General features: G+C 49.5%; 1 protein-coding gene across 3 annotated transcripts in view; it reads left to right on the forward strand.

Moving 5' to 3' along the window:
* Slc37a1 (solute carrier family 37 member 1) overlaps positions 1-18566 on the forward strand; it is a 74016-nt gene that overhangs the window by 13504 nt on the left and 41946 nt on the right. For 2 of the 3 annotated variants that reach the window (XM_029471573.1, XM_029471574.1), the window contains 2 exons: positions 8562-8779; positions 15857-15938. In XM_029471573.1, coding sequence (XP_029327433.1) covers positions 8724-8779; positions 15857-15938 — 138 coding nt within the window. In that variant the 5' untranslated portion in view covers positions 8562-8723. Of the gene's footprint in view, positions 1-4336; positions 5035-8561; positions 8780-15856; positions 15939-18566 lie in introns of those variants that run through there. The other variant, XM_021149515.2, reaches the window with a different exon arrangement.

Consider the following 18566-nt stretch of genomic DNA (forward strand, 5'->3'; position numbering starts at 1 on the left):
TATTGATCCTTTTGGGGACACCTTGTAAAAATTGTCCAATTTGCTTGTCACATTTATCTCCACCAGCTGCTTTGGCAGGAATGACACCACAAGGGACAGTCTTTTTTTTTTTTTTTTTTTTTTTCCTATTTTTTCCAAGGCGTCTGGCCTTGTGCTAACTATAAGCTTAAGACGCAGGGAAACCCATGGGAGACAGATGCAGCAACAGGCAAGCACTGGAGGAGAGTTCAGCTGCAGAGACCTGCAAAGATCTGCGCCCTCCCCCACATTTGATTCCAGGCTTTATATGAGCCCTACTCCAGTAAGGATCCAGTTTAGGTCCTGTGTGGTCACTTCCCATATCCCTCAGATAGGGAGAAAAAATAAAATAAAGTTATTCTACTGCAAGACATTGCCAAGGGGTCTTAGAAACAAGAACATTTGCCCAGTCTGTCTTCTACCGGTCATTTAGTGAAGTCACTTGTGAATGCATGGCTCAAGCCAGGCTTGGTGCTGCTGCCTTTAATCCCAGAATCTCTGTGAGTTTGTGGCCAGCCTGGTCTACAAAGTGAGTTCCAAGGCAGCCAGGGCTATACAGAAAAACCCTATCTCAGGAAAATAGACAGATAGATCAAGACTGACAAAGCTCCTCTCTCTAAATACATCCCTAATTCAAGTAGTAGTGCCTACAGTGCCATTGGTAAAAAAAAAAGTCACTGCCTAGGGCTAACACAAACTCCTTTATTTCTTTCCCTTTTTCTGTCTTTTCATTAATTTTTGTTGTTGTTGGTTTTGTTTGTTTGTTTGTTTGTGAGACAGGGTTTCTCTGTAATAGCCCTGGCTGTCCTGGAACTCACTTTGAAGAGCAGGCTGGCCTCGAACTCAGAAATCCACCTGCCTCTGCCTCCCGAGTGGTGGGATTAAAGGCGTGCGCCACCACGCCCGGATAATTTTTTAAAATTTGATTTAAAAATAACTCCTAGGGCTGGGGTGTACTGTGGTAGAGCATGCACCTACCATGTGAAAGCGTCTGGCTATTCGTAGAGGGGAGAGAGCAGTGGGGCGGCTAGTCATAGACCTCGGGACTCAGGAGGCTGAGGCAAGAGGACCGTGGTCCACAGATCATGGTGGGAACATCCAATGCTTTCTCATAGCCTCTGAAGTATAAAACCTGCCAGCCTTGTGGCCAGCATCACAAATCTCCACTTCAAAATGTATTAAAAGTTTTAATACACACACGCATCTTGCCTCAACACATTTGAGAGTTTCTTATAATCATATAAAGATCATTTGAAATATATATTATGAAACATTAACTTGCTTATATGCTAGCGGAAAATAAATGAATGTGCAATATACATTAGTGTTCTATTGTACTAAATAATTTTATGTACTGTTCAAGAAGTAGCTTAATGAGAATATTAGCTTTGGGTGTTGATGGTGGAGACATACTCCTTCTCCTTGATGCCTTGAGATGACAGCTCATTTTTGGTTTACAAGACCAAAGTGCTATGCTATCAGGGCATAGATTGCATTTTAGTATTTTATCTTCAATTATTCCTGAGAGTGGGTATTAGAATTAGAATAATAGAGAAGTAACTAATAGAAGCGAGTAGTCCAATGATAATAAATGGGTGCTCTATGGGTTGACCTCCGATTCAGGTTAGGATAAGTAGATTTGCTGCTAAAACGCAATATAAGGTTTGAGTGATTGGCAGAAGGGTAGGCTGCGTGGTTTAGAAGTATGTGGGAAGGGGAGGAAAGCTAGGACTAGGATTGATAAAATTAGGGCTAGGATTCATCCTACTTTGTTGGGGATGGAGCACAGGATGGCGTAAGCAAATAGGGAATATCATTCTGGCTTGATGTAGGGTGGGGTGTGGTGTGGGTTAGCTAGTGTATAATTGTCAGGATCTCCAGGGTCTTCTCTGGGAAGAACAGGACTAAGATTATTTTAAAAAACAGGATTATAACAAATATGCCTAAAATGTCTTTAATTGTCTAGTATGGGTGGAATGGAATTTGTCTGCAGCTGAGTTTAGGCCTGTTTGGGTTATTTGAATCTGTCTCATAGAGGAACAAGAGGTGAACGACTCCTAGGGCTGTAATAATGAATGGTAAAATCAAGTGGGATGCGAAGAAGCCTGTTAAGATGGCTTTGTCTACTGAAAGTCCTCCTCAGATTCATTCAACTAGGGTAGTTCCAATGTGTGGGATGGCTGAAAGTCAAGTGTGTAATTACTGCTGCTCCTCAGAGGGATATCTGTCCTCGTGGAAGTACATAGCCTGCAAATGCAGTGGCTATGGCCACAAATAACAGGATCGCTACGATGTGTCATGTTTCTAGGAAAGTGTAGGTATATCCACAGTATATACCTCGTCCTATGTGAAGGAATAAGCAAATGTAATCTTACTTAACTAAGATTCTAAGATTGGCATTTTCAGCAAATGTTCTACACAGGTCATCAGACTTCTTCTGGCTGACTCCAGTATCTGTGCGAAAATTGTCATTTTGGTTTTTCTTTGTTTGTGTAAGAAAAAAAAATCCATAACTGTTTCTTTCACTGTCTTAAGAGAGGTTTTTCCAGCCTGGCAGTGGTGGCACACGCCTTTAATCCCAGCACTTGGGAGGCAGAGGCAGGCGGATTTCTGAGTTCAAGGCCAGCCTGGTCTACAGAGTGAGTCCCAGGACAGCCAGGGCTACACAAAGAAACCCTGTTTTGAAAAATGAAAAACCAGAGAGAGAGAGAGAGAGAGAGAGAGAGAGAGCTCAAATTCTTTCTATTTCAACAATTCTCAAAGTCTGAGCTCACTCAAAAACCACAGACTCAGAAAAGAAATCCTAACTAACTGATGTGGAAAGTCTCGTTCTTGGGAACTGAAAAACCCGGAAGTTTTTCTGAGGCTCTTCGGCTGAGCAATTGGCCTCAGGGTCCTGTCTCAGCTTCCTCAGGAGGCTGTGTTGTTCCCTGTTGTAAGGAAAGGCCTTCTAAAAGTGGTCAATCAAGTTGGGGAGCTCAAATTTTACTTTGGCTGGGGTAGTTTGGGGCAGCTACAGAAAACAAAACCAAACCACGGAACACAGGCACAAGGGCAAGGGACTCTTGAGCAAGCTTGGTGATGGCAGGCCTGAGAACTAGTGACATGGGGAGGAGGCGCCTAGAGTAGAAGTAAGCGTCCACTTGAGTTGCTGCCTACAAGGACTGGAGAGTTAGGGAGGAAAAAAAGGGGGGTGGGAGTGGGGGAATATCTAGCCAAAGGATAGAGTGGCCAGAGTTCCCCGGCCACTTCTATATGAGATGTGGGTGCAGGTGGCTCAAACAGGAAGTCAACTTTGCTTCCAGGGTACAGAACACTTCTCAAAAGCCTGTAGATAGAAGTATGGTTGGGCCTTCCCCAATTCAGCAGACTACTTGCGCGCTTGTGGCGCGGGTGGGTTGTGGGGAGAGTGAAGCTGTGGGCCGCCTGTACACCAACCAGTCTGAAGAGGACGCTAGTTACCCCCGCCAAACACTCCTACCCTCACCCTGGCTCTGTCCATGCATCGGGTTGGTTTTGGTTTAGGCTCGGTTTTACCCAGTGGGTGTTCCTAGGAAGTTGGTTTCCTGCCTGGTTTTGCTGTTCCAGGCAGGTGCTGATCTGCGGCAGGGGGCTGAACGGCAGGACTGGCTTTGGATGCCAGGCAAGGCCGACACGTGGAGGTGTGAGGCAGATGCCCTTTAGAAAAGTAATCAGGCCCTTCCCGGACTTTCCAGGATCAATTCTTGGCAGGAGGTGTGGGGTTTGAAAGATAATTATCCGGAATTGACCAGGAAGCTGTGTGCCAGGGCACTTCCCATGACCAGGGTGGCTGGCCTTCAGGACTTAACCATGCAAGCCATTTATCACACTGACACAGGTGCGGTCCAGGCGTGTGCCAGCTCCATTTGTAGCATACCGGATGCTCTTGACTCTTGACACTTGATGTGGTAGGCCGAGAGAGGCCATCCTCAGTCCAGGACTCCGAGGGAGCAAATCTTTATCTCGGAACTTGTCTATGTCGCTGGCATTAGTAAGGTCCGCCTCGGGGACAAAAGCCTGGTGGTGGTGAGGTCCCCTAGGAGCTAGCGTTTGGCTGCTGGGCACCATGCCAGTAAGAGCCCGGCGTCCTGCGGGGCCTAGGAGAGCATGACAGGCAGGTGTGGGGACCCAGGAACAGCTAGAGGATGCTCCAGCTGAGCATCTCCGGGCTGTGTGCGATCTGAGCATCCCTTAGGCGCGCGCGGGGCCGGGGTCAGGGGGCGCGCGGGAGAGGGAGGAGCCGCACTGGGTCGGCGTTCACAGGGCCGGGAAAGTGAAAGGGCGGCCGCTCCAGGAAGTCGACGGCAGGAAGCGCGCGACGCGGGCTGCGGAGCGCAGGTAGGCGAGGGGACAACGGAGGACCCTCCCCAGCGGCGCGCACCTGCCAGCCGCCACGCACCTGCCGTGGGCCCCCGCTTCGGCCTCTCCGCCGTTTGTCTCCCTCTGCGGTGTGGCTGGAGAGCCAGGGACAAACCAAGCGCTTTTCCTAGAGTGGGACGTCTTTGAAGTAAGGGCTCCTAGAGTGGCCTTGAGAGACAGTGCGGGGGCGATCCGGTGCTGGTGACGCTGAGTTCCCGGGGAAAGTGGAAGCAAAAGGTTCCCCGAGACCCGGGGACTGGGGTCGCCTAGCTATGATGCTGGGTCCCCTCCCGGCCCCAGGCCGCGAGTGACAGCTGTGAGAAGACGCCTGCCGGAGACCCAGCGCTTTGTCTGCTGCCGCGCGTAGGGGACGTGGGCGTGCCTGTAGCCTTCACCACCCGGCCAAGCGGCTGTAGGACCTGGGAGGAGCCGGCTCGCAAAGCCCTTGGGAAAGCTCTCAGCCAGCACCCTGGGCTCCGGTTGTTTGTTTGCTAAAGAACTGCTTCCCGGAGCCCGGGCTCTGTGGCCAACGCAGTGACAGCCACCGTCTGGGCGGTAATAAAGGGTTTAAACCACCGGAAAAGTCCCCCAGCTCCGCGCACTAAGGGTCCACCCAAGGATCTTGGTGGCCCGCAGGTAAAGATTTGCATTTGAACGGAAGACCCTCCCCTTGCTCTTGGTTTAAATTCTTAAGGTGCTTTTTCCTGGTCTTTAGAGCTCTCTGCACCTGCCTGCCTCCCTGCCTGCCTTCTCGCCCTGGAACTTAAATTGCGTGAAGTTGGGCGAGTTAGTAAATATATTATTCGGCTTTACACAGAATTCCCTCTTTTAGGGGTCCTGTTTGCACCCTGAGTTCCTGGGAGTATTGTTACAGGTCTGGTTCGGTGGAGAACACCCGGGATGCGTTGTTTGCTGTGAGTGGGCTAAGGGCTATGGTGGATAGAATTCTGACTCCTTGTATTTAAGCTCAGGACAAGTGAAAATAACCGTTTCTGTTTATCTCCCACGGCCAATGGAGCCTTTAAACGCCTAGAAAGGGCTCGATTAGAGGAGTTACAGTTTGTCTTGGTTTAAAACAAAACTCTTGAAGCTTTTGGAGGGAGTTTGGTTCCCAGGTTTGCCCTTTTATAAAGTGCCATCATTTTGACAGGTTGCCTTAGGCTGCCATGATGTTGCCTGTGTGCTAAAGCCTGGAAAACCCCCTTGGGGCATTGCTCTTGCTTTTGCTAACTCCTAGCCACTCCTGAGTCTCCTTGAAAGGTTGATGGGTTCTGGGTAGCTCAGAGCCCGGTAGCTGGGAGGATCGTGGGTGTGTCTGTCCCTCAACTCTTGCTTGGCCTGGCTCTCTGTGTGCTCCTGAGCCTGTTTGGGTGCTACCTCACCATGGAAAAGCTCCTAGTTGCTCTCCTTTCCCTGTCCAATGATAACGCTGCCTTTCTGTCCTTTTCTCTAATGGGCTGAAGTTCACTGGGAGTTTCTAAGAGGTGACATTTAAAAACTACTTTAACTACTTTCCTTGGGCTAGATGCCAAGGCCTGTCAGCAGAGCCACGTGCTCCCCTTCCATTCAGGGATAGGCAGGAGGAAGTGTACTTGTGCCTGAGAAGGCATGCCCCACGCCCACCCCCACCCCCTAGGAAAATGAAACGCCTGGAATTGGCCTAGGTGTGAAGCCCACCTAGCTGGGCTAGCCTCATTTCTTCTTAGAACGGTGGTTCTCAACCTTTCCTAATGCTGTGACCCTTAAATACAATTCCTCATGTTGTGGTGACCCCCACCCCAACCATAAGATTATTTCATTGCTCCTTCATAGCTGTAATTTTGCTACTGAAATGCATGGTAATGTAAATATCTGATCTGCAGGATATCTGATATGCACCCCTGTTGAGGTGGAGACTCACAGGCTGAGAACTGCTATCTTAGAGGGAAAGCTATGTCTTGGACTCTGAGAGGCTGTGTCAGTAGCCTTCATGACCTGGAATTTTGTTTTGTTTTTGCTTTGTTGTTGTTGTTGTTTTTCGAGACAGGGTTTTTCTGTATAGCCCTGGCTGTCCTGGAGCTCACTTTGTAGACCAGGCCTGCCACTGCCTCCCGAGTGCGGGGATTAAAGGCGTGTGCCACCACACCCGGCTATTACCTGGAATTTTGAGGGAACAAGTTTTAGAGATGCTGTTCAGGCCAGCAAGAAAAGGACTTTGTTTTTTTTTTTTTTGGTTTTTCGAGACAGGGTTTCTCTGTATAGCTCTGGCTGTCCTGGAACTCACTCTGTAGACCAGGCTGGCCTCGAACTCAGAAATCCGCCTGCCTCTGCCTCCCAAGTGCTGGGATTAAAGGCGTGCGCCACCACGCCCGGCGAAAAGGACTTTGTTAAGCAGAGTTTTCAATACCCCAAATGTAGAGTTGACATCTGTCCATACTCTAGTGCACTCCTTCCAGAATGGATGCCCAACCCCCAACCAGCTACATCATCATCTCAGTGAAATGGCTAGCATTATTTATAGAAACCAGGAGGTTTTTTTTCCCCCCCCCCTGATAACTCTTTAAGGCTGTCTGGCACTGTTGTTGGGCGGTTTTGCCTGGCGGTATGATAGATTGATTTCACTGGTCACGGGGGTAAGTTTTCAGTATTTTAGTGGAGGAAAAAAAGTGGACCCTGGCTTTTATTTTTAAGCCTTGTACGATTTAAAACAAATCCTTTAGTCAAAACCATCAAACCTCAAGATTATTTCAAATGTGCACTCGAAGCACACATGTAGGGACCAAGTCCAACAAACTCATTTTGAGCAAACCCTCTTTGAAAGATATCATTTAAATATGGAGGTTTGAGCCAAAGCCCCACAACTTCTGGTTTAGTCTGGAGGCAGCATCTTTGCGCCATAGCTCTGGCTGGCCTGGTGCTCACTAGGTAACCCTGGCTGGCCTCCAACTCAAAATGGTCCTTCTATCTCAGCCTCCTGAGTGCTGAGATTACAGGCCTAAACCAGCAGGCTGACTCCCTCTGGCTTCTCTGCTTCTGTTCTGAGCTAGGATATGGGACAGGGAACCCTGCCCTCCCTGAAGCTCACCTGCAGAACCACTCACACTGACTGGTATTGGTAAACTGTCTGCTATGCCATGGCCTTCCTGAGACCATGTCTTTATGTAACATTGATGGTGCCATTAAGTCATCATCTTTTAGCTGGAGAACTTAAGGGAGCAAACGGACTAGTGGCCCATCACTGCAGGTCTGGGTAAGGTCAGGAATGAGTGACCCCATGGAACCCTGGGAAAGGTAGAGCTCTCCTGGCTGCGGTGAAAAGGGCCTCCACGCCTCTATGATGGTTTTGAGGCTGGTCTCTTGGAAGTTATTGGTTGTGTATGTGTGACCTGCTGGGCTTGGGACCCAGAGTCTCCGTCCTGCTATTTCACACAAGCTACACCCCCCAGCTCATGATACATGCCTGTGGAAAGCTCAGAGGGAGGGAAAGAGATAGGCGAGGAAGTAGATTCCACTTTGGAAAAAAATACAGTGCTTTAGAATATATGTCCTGAGGTGGCTTGGGGCTCAGGATAGGAGATGAACCTTTCAAAGGGCTGGACCCTTTAATAGTGTGCAGGCTTTGTTCTGCCCCTTCCAGAATTGCCCCTCTTCAGCCTGGCTCTCAGAACAGGCTCATTTTCCCAGGCTAATGACACACTCACAGAAGAGGGAACCACAGTGGCGGATGGGAAGTTTCCCCCCCCCCNCCCCCCCCCCCCCCATGTTAGGCATGTCTGACTCAATTGCAGGCCCACAACCTATGCAATTGATTCTTGATCCCTCTGCCATCCTGCCCAGGCCTTCAACAGTCCTCAACTGCTGAGGCTCACAGGAAGTCTGCTGGGTAGTAATGAAGTGAGTGAGCCCAGTGACCACCTCCACTTGAGGCTCTAGTAGATGTCCACATGACTAAACATTGACCTATGTTTTGGGGCCAGACTCATCTTTGGAAGCCCTAAAGGCAGAGAGATAAATGCTCACTTCCCCACAGGAATCATTAGAGTATCATGTGACCTCCATATGAGCAAACCTTCCCAAAGCACTGTGGTGGGCGCTTCCTCTGGTATCAGCGGCGTGGCTTTGGTCAGGCGTGGGTAGCATCTCTCCCTATCTGCAGATTCTTAACGCCTCTCTTTCTCCCATAGAGATCAGCCCCCTGATGGAAGGAAGAGGGGGCAGCACCCAGTAGGACCCATTTGAGGTTGCTTCCCAGGCTGTGTGAACTGCAGGGCTGTCAGAACAACTTTAACCCGTTTCTGAAGTGTGTGACTTCGGGACTAGAGCACCGAGGTTCGGGGGCGACATAAATGGCTCTGCTTCCCGTGGGCATCCGCTTCATCATCTCCTTCTCCAGGGATCAGTGGTAAGCTCTGCTGACGGTCTGTCCTCTGCAGTGGTGACGTGTGTGTTGGGGACAGAGCAACAGTGGGGATCGGGTGGCTTCTTCACTCATATTTCATCATGGAGCATGGGTCTTTTCCATAGCTAGTGAGTTGTGGCTGCTGTGACCTGCAGCCCTCAGGAGTCCTGTGTTTTGGTGGTGACATCACAGATAGCATTTGGACTTCTGGGTGGTTTTGGTGACTTTTTGAATAACCACCATTCTTTTGTTTTTTTTGTTTTTCGAGACATAGTTTCTCTGTGTAGCCCTGGCTGTCCTGGCACTCACTTTGTAGACCAGGCTGGCCTTGAACTCAGAAATTCGCCTGCCTCTGCCTCCCAAGTGCTGGGATTAAAGGCGTGTGCACCACCATGCCCTGCATAACCACCATTCTTGCAGAGAGAGGAAAAACACTGGCCTGTTACTCTTCCGTTGCAATAGAACACAACGGCCCAGGCTACTTAGAGAAGGTAGGATTTGTTTTGGCTTACGGTGGTAGGTGTGGCTGCTGAAGCAGGAAGCTGAGAGCTCTAGCAGTCCACAAAGGTATAGAGCAAACTTGTAATGGGGATGGGGTGGGGATAGGGGTGGAGTCTAAACCCAAAGCCCGCCCCCAGTGGTATACTTCCTCCAGCAAGCCTGCTCCCCTCAAACCTCCCCAAATACCATCACCAACAGGGGACCAAGTGTTCAGACGCCAGAGCCTTGTAAGGGACGTTTCTCATTTAAACCACCACAACCGGCTGTGAGCAGGATGGAAATGATGTTCATGAAGTAAGCCCCGATACCTCTGGTTCCAGATGAGTGGCCTGGCGGCTGGGACAAACAGAGATGAAATTGACAGAGCAGAACGGCAACCTGAGAGGGTGTCTCTCCTGGCTGCTCTGTGACTCCGCCTCCTCACAGGTGGACCCTGTCTTGTCGTCCTGCTTTAGGGTGTTGATGCAGAGTGGAGTTCCCCAGCCTCCATTCCACCCTCCCACTAGTCTGTCAGGAAGGGAAAAACGTACCCTTTCTCCTCGTGCTTTATTTTTATGGTGCTGGGTTCGAACCCAAGCCTTGTGCATGCTAAACAAACACTCTGGCTCTGAGCTGAGGCCTCAGCCCTTCTCCTCCCATTTTATGTTGAGTGCTTTGGGCACTAGCAAGTTACACTGATGAGACAGGTGAATGAGGAAAAAAAAAGATTTTTGTCACATGTTCATGGCAGTTCCCAGAGAAATGTTCATCCCAGGAGGAATTTAGAACCTGGGACTCATCATCTCTAATAGGAAATGTGGCAAAGCCCACCTAGCAGGAAAACAAATGGATTTGGGGGGAAGAAGAAAAAGAAAGTCAAGAGCACAGATTGGCCGGGCGTGGTGGCGCACGCCTTTAATCCCAGCACTCAGGAGGCAGAGGCAGGTGGATTTCCGAGTTCGAGGCCAGCCTGGTCTACAGAGTGAGTTCCAGGACAGCCAGAGCTATACAGAGAAACCCTGTCTCGAAAAACCAAAAANAAAAAAAAAAAAAAAAAGAGCACAGATAGTGGGAACTGGTAATGCCTGTTGCTGCTGATGGAGAAGTTTCCTAGCCTTTCTGGTTGCTTCTGGGAGACAGAAGGTTGTGTGTGTGTGTGTGTGTGTGTGTGTGTGTGTGTGTGTGTGTGTGTGTTGTTTGTTTTTTGAAACCTTTGGAAGCTTTGCTTTGTGGCTCCTAAGAAACTTCAGGAGCTCAGCAGCTGTCTGCCAACATTATAGTCTCTACAGTCTCATTCTGATCCACCCATAGCTTCACACAAGACCACTGGGCTCCCAAAGGTCACAGGGTGGATTTGAAAACATCTGCAGGTGGCATCCCTCAATGGCTTTCCTTTGATGCCTGCTAATGGGAGACTTTTAGCTTGTTTTATAAATCAATGGTTTTTACTATTTACTGTTTAACATATCTGTTCCCGGGGCTGGTGAGATGGCTCAGCTCTTCCAAAGGTCCTGAGTTCAAATCCCAGCAACCACATGGTGGCTCACAACCATCCGTAACAAAAATCTGATGCCCTTTTCTGGAGTGTCTGAAGACAGCTACCAGTGTATACACATATAATGAATAAATAAATCTTTAAAAAACCCCAACCATATCTGTTTCCCTGCTTTGTATAGATGTGTGTGGCAGGCATCATATGGTTTTAATTCTTAAATATTTCTATGTAGTTTTTGCCTTTTGCTGGGCATGCAGCTCAGTGGTAAAGTGCTTGCAAGCATGAAGCCCTGGGTTCAAGCCTCTAAGCAGTGGTCATGTTAAATGCCACATCTAGTGTCCATCAAGATCTCTGGCAGTTCCTCTTCCGTCCAGGATCGGACACAAGGCCACCACACTGCATCTTGTCATCCTGTGGTTTTGTCTCCTGTAGTCCAGAAATGTCCCTTGGCCTGGTCTTTTGTGACCCTGAGTAACTGAAAGGTTCAAACTCATGTTTTATGGATTGTCTCTCATTTTGGACATGCAGATGTTTGCTGTGCTGGAAAGTCAAACAGTGCCTTTTTGACAGGTAGGGCTGGGAGGGGAGGGGCTAAAGATACTTTGGGAAGGGGGAACCCCAGAGGTCCAGAACAGGTTTGCATACTGGCTCCTGGTCCCTTGTGTGACTCCTCTCATTGACAGGAGCCAGAATCTCAGAGACACACTCATACCTCAACTGGCTGGGAGATGGGAGGGGAGGGGGAGGGAAACGGGGACTGCAGAAGATGGACAGGAGGAAACAAAGGCATGAGTGAAACCCAGAGAGACTAGTGCTTGCTGACCAGGTCTAGAACAACTTGAGACATCAAATAATTGTTCCTAGAAGTAGATGGTGGCCCGTCACCTGAGAACAGTACCTGATATATCCTCACAAATGTCACAATCAGTGAGCCACAGGAGCAGGATCATGCTTCCCTCTGTAGGCGGCCAGCCTCCTTTGGGGTGGCTGAAAGCTGATGGACCAGCCCCATCATCTCGTAGTATGCTCCTACAAGATTCATACGCTCTCCTTAGTGTGGAAAACGGTCCTGTTGCCAAGGTAGGGGAATCTTAAGTGAGCAATGTTCATCTCAATGGCATCAGGCTCTGACAAAGACATGACCTCCCTTCCGTGTCTGGTTGCATGGCTTCTGAGTTCGGAAACGGCTTGGATTCAAAACAGCACATGTTGAATCCTTTACATGACTGAGCCAAGATCGGATGGTGCCGTGCCTTTCATTGACCTTTGACCCCACTGGAGGAGGCTTGTGAACCCCACCCCCCTGCTGCTGCTTCTCAGAGGATCCTGACACCCAGGGGCTACTTGTTTCATCTTTGTAAGCAAATACTTGGAAAAAAAAAGTCATTTAAATAAGAAGGGCTGATTCAGCATGCTTGAGGGTAGAGACTGCCCTGCTAGGAAGTCTCATTGTAGGGACCTTATAGGGAAGTTGCTGTCATCTACCATGACAGGGGCCATGAGGCTGCTTGTTCTGAGCTCAGTGCAGTAGGGCCAGTCTGTAAGCCTCACGGCCTGGCCCACTCCTCAGAGATCTCCTTCTCAGTAGGCAGATGGCAATTGGCACAGCCCTACCGACAAAAGTCATGCCTTAAAATAGTTGGAGGCTTATTTAGACTGCGGGGTATGTGATTTTGGGTTATTGTTGTTGTGACTTTACTGGTCCTCAAATGGCATAGATAATAGAGTTATGTTACAGTGTCAAATATAAGAGCTATCCCTGAGGAGAGTCTGGGGTGCATCCAGGCCCTGAGCTGGCATTCATGGGAATGTGAGCTTTTTGCTAAAAACCCAAGCTCGGATCTTGTATTGGCCTGTCCTGCTTGTCATATCTTCATAAGGGGGCACTGGAGTGAAAACTCAGAGCCCCCGTTGGCTTCTCTTCATTTACTTCATCTTCCAAGCCTACCTGTAGCATCACATAAAACCAAAGACCTGGTCCTCTCCCGGAACAGAACACCAAGAACGGTGTCCATCACAGCTTGGAAGGCTGAGGGGCCAACCAAGTTCAAAGTACAGCAGGGTCAAGGCCATGTAGTGATTTCAGATAACATCCTCCTTCCTCTGTCATGCCTGAGCTGCAGCATCTCTGGCAACCAGCTGCATCACACTGGCAAGCTCTCTCTCTATGACCACACTCCCTCCTTGGTGTCTCTGCATGGATTTTTGCTTTTTTGAGACAGGGTCTCCTTCTCTATCCCTGGCTATCCTGGAACTCACTATATAGTCCAGGCTGGTCTCAAACTCACAGAGATCCATCTGCCTTTGTCCCTTGAATTCTGGGATTAAAGGCATGTGCCACCGAGCCTAGCATCTTCTTTTCAGAAGAGGACACCAGTCCTTGGGTTTAGGGCCATCCTAACCTGACAAGACCTCAGGCTAACTCATTACATCTTCAGGACCTTATTTCTGAATAAGGGATGTTAGAAACCCTGTTCCTGTCCGTGGGGGAATGGTCCAGCAGAAGGGATGACTTCCACCTCCTGCTTTAGGAATGGTGACGAGGATGGTGGTAAAGCTACTAAGGTGGAACAAGGGAATTCCAGGAGAATTCCGAGGGACCTTACCAGAATCCTAACTCCATGACAGCACAGGAGCCTCTTCTCCCTGAGGCCAGGCTGGGCGGGATGGCCAATAGCTGAGAGCAGCTCTTACCTGCAGACTCCCAGAAAGGGGAAGGACATCGGCAGCCATTGCCTCTCCCTCACCCCAGGTCCCCTAAGAAGCTGAGGAAAAAGGAAGAAGGGTGACTTTGGAAATGGAGGAAGTAGGCTGGGCTCCTTGAAGATAAGGTTTCCTTTTCTGCCTCAGGGAAATGCTGCCTGCATTCCCTGCATTGACCTTTGACTCCAGCCCACAGGAGGAGCCCTGACTCAGTGGGGCTCTCGCTTCCTGAAGGGGTGCATTCATGGCTTCCCCAGCATGCATGAGGGTTGGTCCTGAGGAGCCACTTTGCCTGCGTGTCCCACACCACCTTCCCAGAGCCACCTGCAGAACGGCCTGGTAGAAACTAGGGCTCAAAGCTACTCTCAACTTATCTTCAAGTCTCCTTGACTGAAACCTACTGAGACTGAGGAATGCAGTTTGGCTGGGCTGGGCTCCTCTGCCCTTATCACTCACTATAGGGGAGTTTCAAGTCTAGCCATGGAGTAGACAGGACAGGCACAGGCTAAAGCCATGAGTCATCTCCCTACCAGGTAAAACCTTAGCCAAGCAGGACTGGGCAGGGGCCATTGGAAGATATCCCAGGCTCCTGGGTCTAACTGAGAGACTCTGGAGGGATAGCCTTGCCCAGGCTGAGTATCCGGAGAGGAGTTAGAGTCCGGCTGTGAGCTGGAAATGGAAATAGGGTTGCTGGAGGTCAGTGGATGGCATCACACCCAGCCTCAGGCTCGGGGAGGGGGTGGGGGGGATGGGCGGCAGAGCAGCTTCAGCCAAAGATTGGAAAGTACCTTCTGTTCTGCTCTAGGGAGGCATTCAGAGGCATTACACACACACACACACATACACACACACACACACACAGCAGAGACAGTGAGAGACAGCATGTGCCCAGCTCTGTCTCCTAAGTGCGGGAGACTAAGTGCTTGCTTTTCTTCGGGTCACCTCGTGGACTTGGACGGAGTGTCCTAGAGGAACATTCCCCCCAGGCTTCTCCAGAGAGAAGAGAGCTCTTTATTCAGAAGCAAGTTTCTTAATGCGGATTTGGCTCCGCCCTCCCCCACCCTGCCCCACTCCACAGGATCACCACCCTGCCTTCTTCACTTCTTTAACTAAGTCTGGAAATGTGGTTGGTTTTGGTTTTGTTGTTTTGTGCTTTGTTTTGTTTAGGGCCTCTAGTCTTTTTTGTTTTCTTTTTTCTTTTTAAACATATGTTTATTCGTTTTTGTTTATGTGTGTATGGATGTGAATGCGCACCTGCACTGGTGAGTTGCAAAGGTCCGAGTGTGACTCTCAGGGATGGAGTCTCACCTTCGACTCTGTGGGTTCTGGGGCTCAAGCTGAGGTTGTCAGGTACTGTTCCCTCACAGAGCCAACTCTCCCCGCAGATCTCCCCACACTGGCTGGCCCAGGCTTTAGATAGCTCTTCTCCAGCCCTGAGCATCCTGCAGAGATGGTCACTTCTTACAGTGTATGGTTTCAGAAGTCTCATAGTCAGGGGAGACAACTCTTGCCTACCTGGCTGGGCTCTGGGGGGGCTTTACAGCAAATGCAAAAGAGGGTTTCTCCGGGTGTAGAGAGCCACTCACACAAATGAACTGAACAAGCATGGGCGCCTGAAGGAACCCCAGTTTATTAGATGTCAGTGTATTAGCGGGGACTGTGTGTGGGGATGGGTTCTTCAATCCTGGAGTCTGACACTATTGCTATATAGATGGGTGTCAAACCTGGTTTGAGTTGTAGACTCCCCAGGCAGAGTCCACTAGAGAGCTGTTTGTTGTGGGGACAGGAGTGTTGTAGGGGTTGGGGAGCAAACGATGTTCTGTTCGCTTTTCCCAGATCCTGCAGGGCTTCTGAGAGAAAGAATAAAACACAAAAACAAAAAACAAAAACAAAACAAAAAACATAGCCATGGATGTCTGATTAAAGCAAGCTGTATTTAGAAGTACACACGGGACTGGCCAGATGACTGCGCTCCCCTAAGTCTGGGTTTCAGAGAACAGAGCCTCACTGGCTTTTGAGGTCCCTTCTACAGGGGAGAGTTAGAGTTGAGATAAGCAGCTGTTAAGATAATTGGCTGTGGGCTGGAGAGATGGCTCAGCGGTTAAGAGCACTGTCTGCTCTTCCAGAGGTTCAATTCCCAGCAACCACATGGTGGCTCACAACCATGTGTAATGGGATCTGATGCCCTCTTCTGGTGTGTCTGAAGACAGGGACAATGTACTCATATACATAAAATAAATCTTTTAAAGTATATATATTTTTAAAAAAAAAGATAATTGGCTGTTAGCACCTGGACTGGAGTTGGGGGCTCAGGGCTCAAGGCTGCCTTTCCTTGTGAGATTGTAAACGGGGCCGGTGTGACACCGAAGATGTCACGGTATGACACCTCTCATGTGTTCCAGGTACCGGGCTTTCACTTTTATGCTGACCTTTCTGCTCTATGCAAGCTTCCACTTATCCCGAAAGCCTATCAGCATAGTGAAGGTAAGAGATCGTCGTTCGAACCCAGGGCTTTGTGGGAGGTGGGGGAGCAGAAGGAAGTGGGTGGGGTTGCTGCTAGAGACAAGTTAAGCTAGCATCTTAGTTGTGGGGCCTTTTTGCTACATTTTGTTCTTGCTACCCTTCTGAAGGAACTCAAATCTTTACAATGCTCCATGCTTTATTCCCTCAGAGGCACGACTCCATCAGACTACAGTTCCAGAATTCCCAAATTTAGTTAAATACTTATGTTGTCTGGGTTTCCTTTCCTGGTGGATCCCGTCTTAAATGCTTCACCAAGTGGCTCCTACTCTAGATGAGGTTTGACCCCTCTCCCCACTCTGGAGCAGCCTCTGTAGTGCAGACACTGGGTGTACCCTGGAGAGCAGGTGACGGTTAGGGAACAGGTGTCCCAATAGCCATCAAGTCTTTGTATTTACTTCAGAACAGGGAAGGAAGTGGGTGTGTTTTCTCACCCCACTTTATTTGTGGGCTGACTACAGGAGCGAATGGCTTCTGACTACTGTAGAAGAACCAAGGATGCTGTCTGGTGCCAAGATCAACCTCTTTACAGCTCTGTCCCCTGCTTGCCTTCCAACAGTCAGCAGGGACCTGGCCCAGGACTCTGGAGTTATGACCTTCCCAGTTGAGCTGGGCTAGCTGCCCCGGAAAGGCTTCTGGCACTGGAGACAGTATAAAGGATTACTGCCTCTGGGGTCCTGGGTGCCTTCTCCAGCGTTTTTCATTGTCTAAGGTGGCGCTAGTAAGGGGTAGCCAGTACTTTCCAGGGAAGCACTTGGAGACCTTCAAGTAAGAAGGCCTTTCAGAGGACAGTAGCGGGTGGTGGCATTAAAAGCCCCGGGGTATGACATGTGACAAGGGCTCTGACATCAGCACCAGTGACCAGCCCTGGAAATTGGAATGCTGTCTCTGTGACTCTTTCCTGCTTAGAGAATTCACACTTAGCTCCTGGCAGAGGCATATCACAGAAAGCAAACATCAGGCCACACCTACAGGGGGCCTCTGGGATCACTGAAGACATGGGATCAAGCATAGTTAGGGAGCCTTGCTGGGGCTTCCAGGATTGATACTAGGCCTACATGGGTCGGGGAGGGACCACGTCCAGTACCAGGTAGAGGGCAGAGTGTCACCACGGAGTCACTGCCTGTGGGACAGGTATGGTGAGTGAGGTGGGCATGGCCACTGGAGGGTCTCCGGGGCAGGACCTTGCCTTTGGACTCTGATGAACACGGGTCAAGGTCACACTCTCCTTGCCTTAGGTATGCAGAAGTGACCCTTGGGACCTCTAGGTTTTTTGAAGAGGCGCCTTAGTTTGAATCAAAGTCTCAGACCCCATGGTTGAAAGGACTTGTGTTTGTTGTCAGGAGGAAGGGAGCTCACCTTAATGTCTTTTACATTGGTCCCCTGGCTCCAGGGTCTTGTTTCTTTTTTTTTTTTTTTGGTTTTTCGAGACAGGGTTTCTCTGTATAGCCCTGGCTGTCCTGGAACTCACTTTGTAGACCAGGCTGGCCTCGAACTCAGAAATCCACCTGCCTCTGCCTCCCGAGTGCTGGGATTAAAGGCGTGCGCCACCACGCCCGGCCAGGGTCTTGTTTCTTATTTAAGTTATGTATATGAGTATGTATGTGTATGTAGCTATATCTTCAGACACACCAGAAAAGGGCATCGGATCCCATTACAGATGGTTGTGAGCCCCCATGTGGTTGCTAGGAATTGAACTCAGGACCTCTGGAAAAGCAGACAGTGCTCTTAACCACTGAGCCATCTCTCCAGCCCTCTATTATTATTATTTTTTAAAGATTTAGGGTTTTTTATGGGTATAAGTGTTTTGCCTACATGTATGCATATGCATTATATGCATGCCTGGCTTCAGGGTCAGAAGAGAGTGCCAGAGAGCCTGAACCTAGAATTATGAACAATTGTGCTGCCCAAAAGGATGCTGGGAACTGAGCCAGGGTCCTATGAAGAGCAGCCAGTGCTCAGGACTGCTGAGCCATCAGTCTAGTCCCTGGGCTCTGCTCATAACAGGGCTGCCCAGGAGTCTCCAGGGCAACTAATTGCTTGCACATGGTCAGGCTCTCTAGTGCACCCGGGTATGCAATAGCTTTACACTGAGTCCCAAAGGCTGCTTTGCCTCCTGATGCAGACAAGGCTGTCTCCACCTATGATTTAGACATCACAGAGCCCCGGGAAGTATGCAGCCTCCGCTACTGCAGCTCCCGCTATAAATGACACAAAAGATCCAGGAACGAGGATGATTCTATCAGGGACCCCATGAGTCACCATCTGCAGTCTGTATTTCCCAGAAGGTTATAAACAAAACTGGAATACATTTGCTTACTAGACCCCGACTGAGAATGGGCCGTGATTCGCCCAATGGCCATGACTCATTTGTCAACTGACAACATCAGGTCAGTCAAGGTGACACTCGCCTCAACCGCCGCTGATTGCTTTTATCTTTCTCTGATTTAAAAAAAAAAAAAAATAGTACCTTTAAAAACGTTCTGATGAGCCGGGCATGGTGGCGCACGCCTTTAATCCCAGCACTCGGGAGGCAGAGGCAGGCGGATTTCTGAGTTCGAGGCCAGCCTGTTCTACAGAGTGAGTTCCAGG

The sequence above is a fragment of the Mus caroli genome, chromosome 17 (genome assembly GCF_900094665.2).
Source record: "Mus caroli chromosome 17, CAROLI_EIJ_v1.1, whole genome shotgun sequence".
Taxonomy (NCBI): domain Eukaryota; kingdom Metazoa; phylum Chordata; class Mammalia; order Rodentia; family Muridae; genus Mus; species Mus caroli.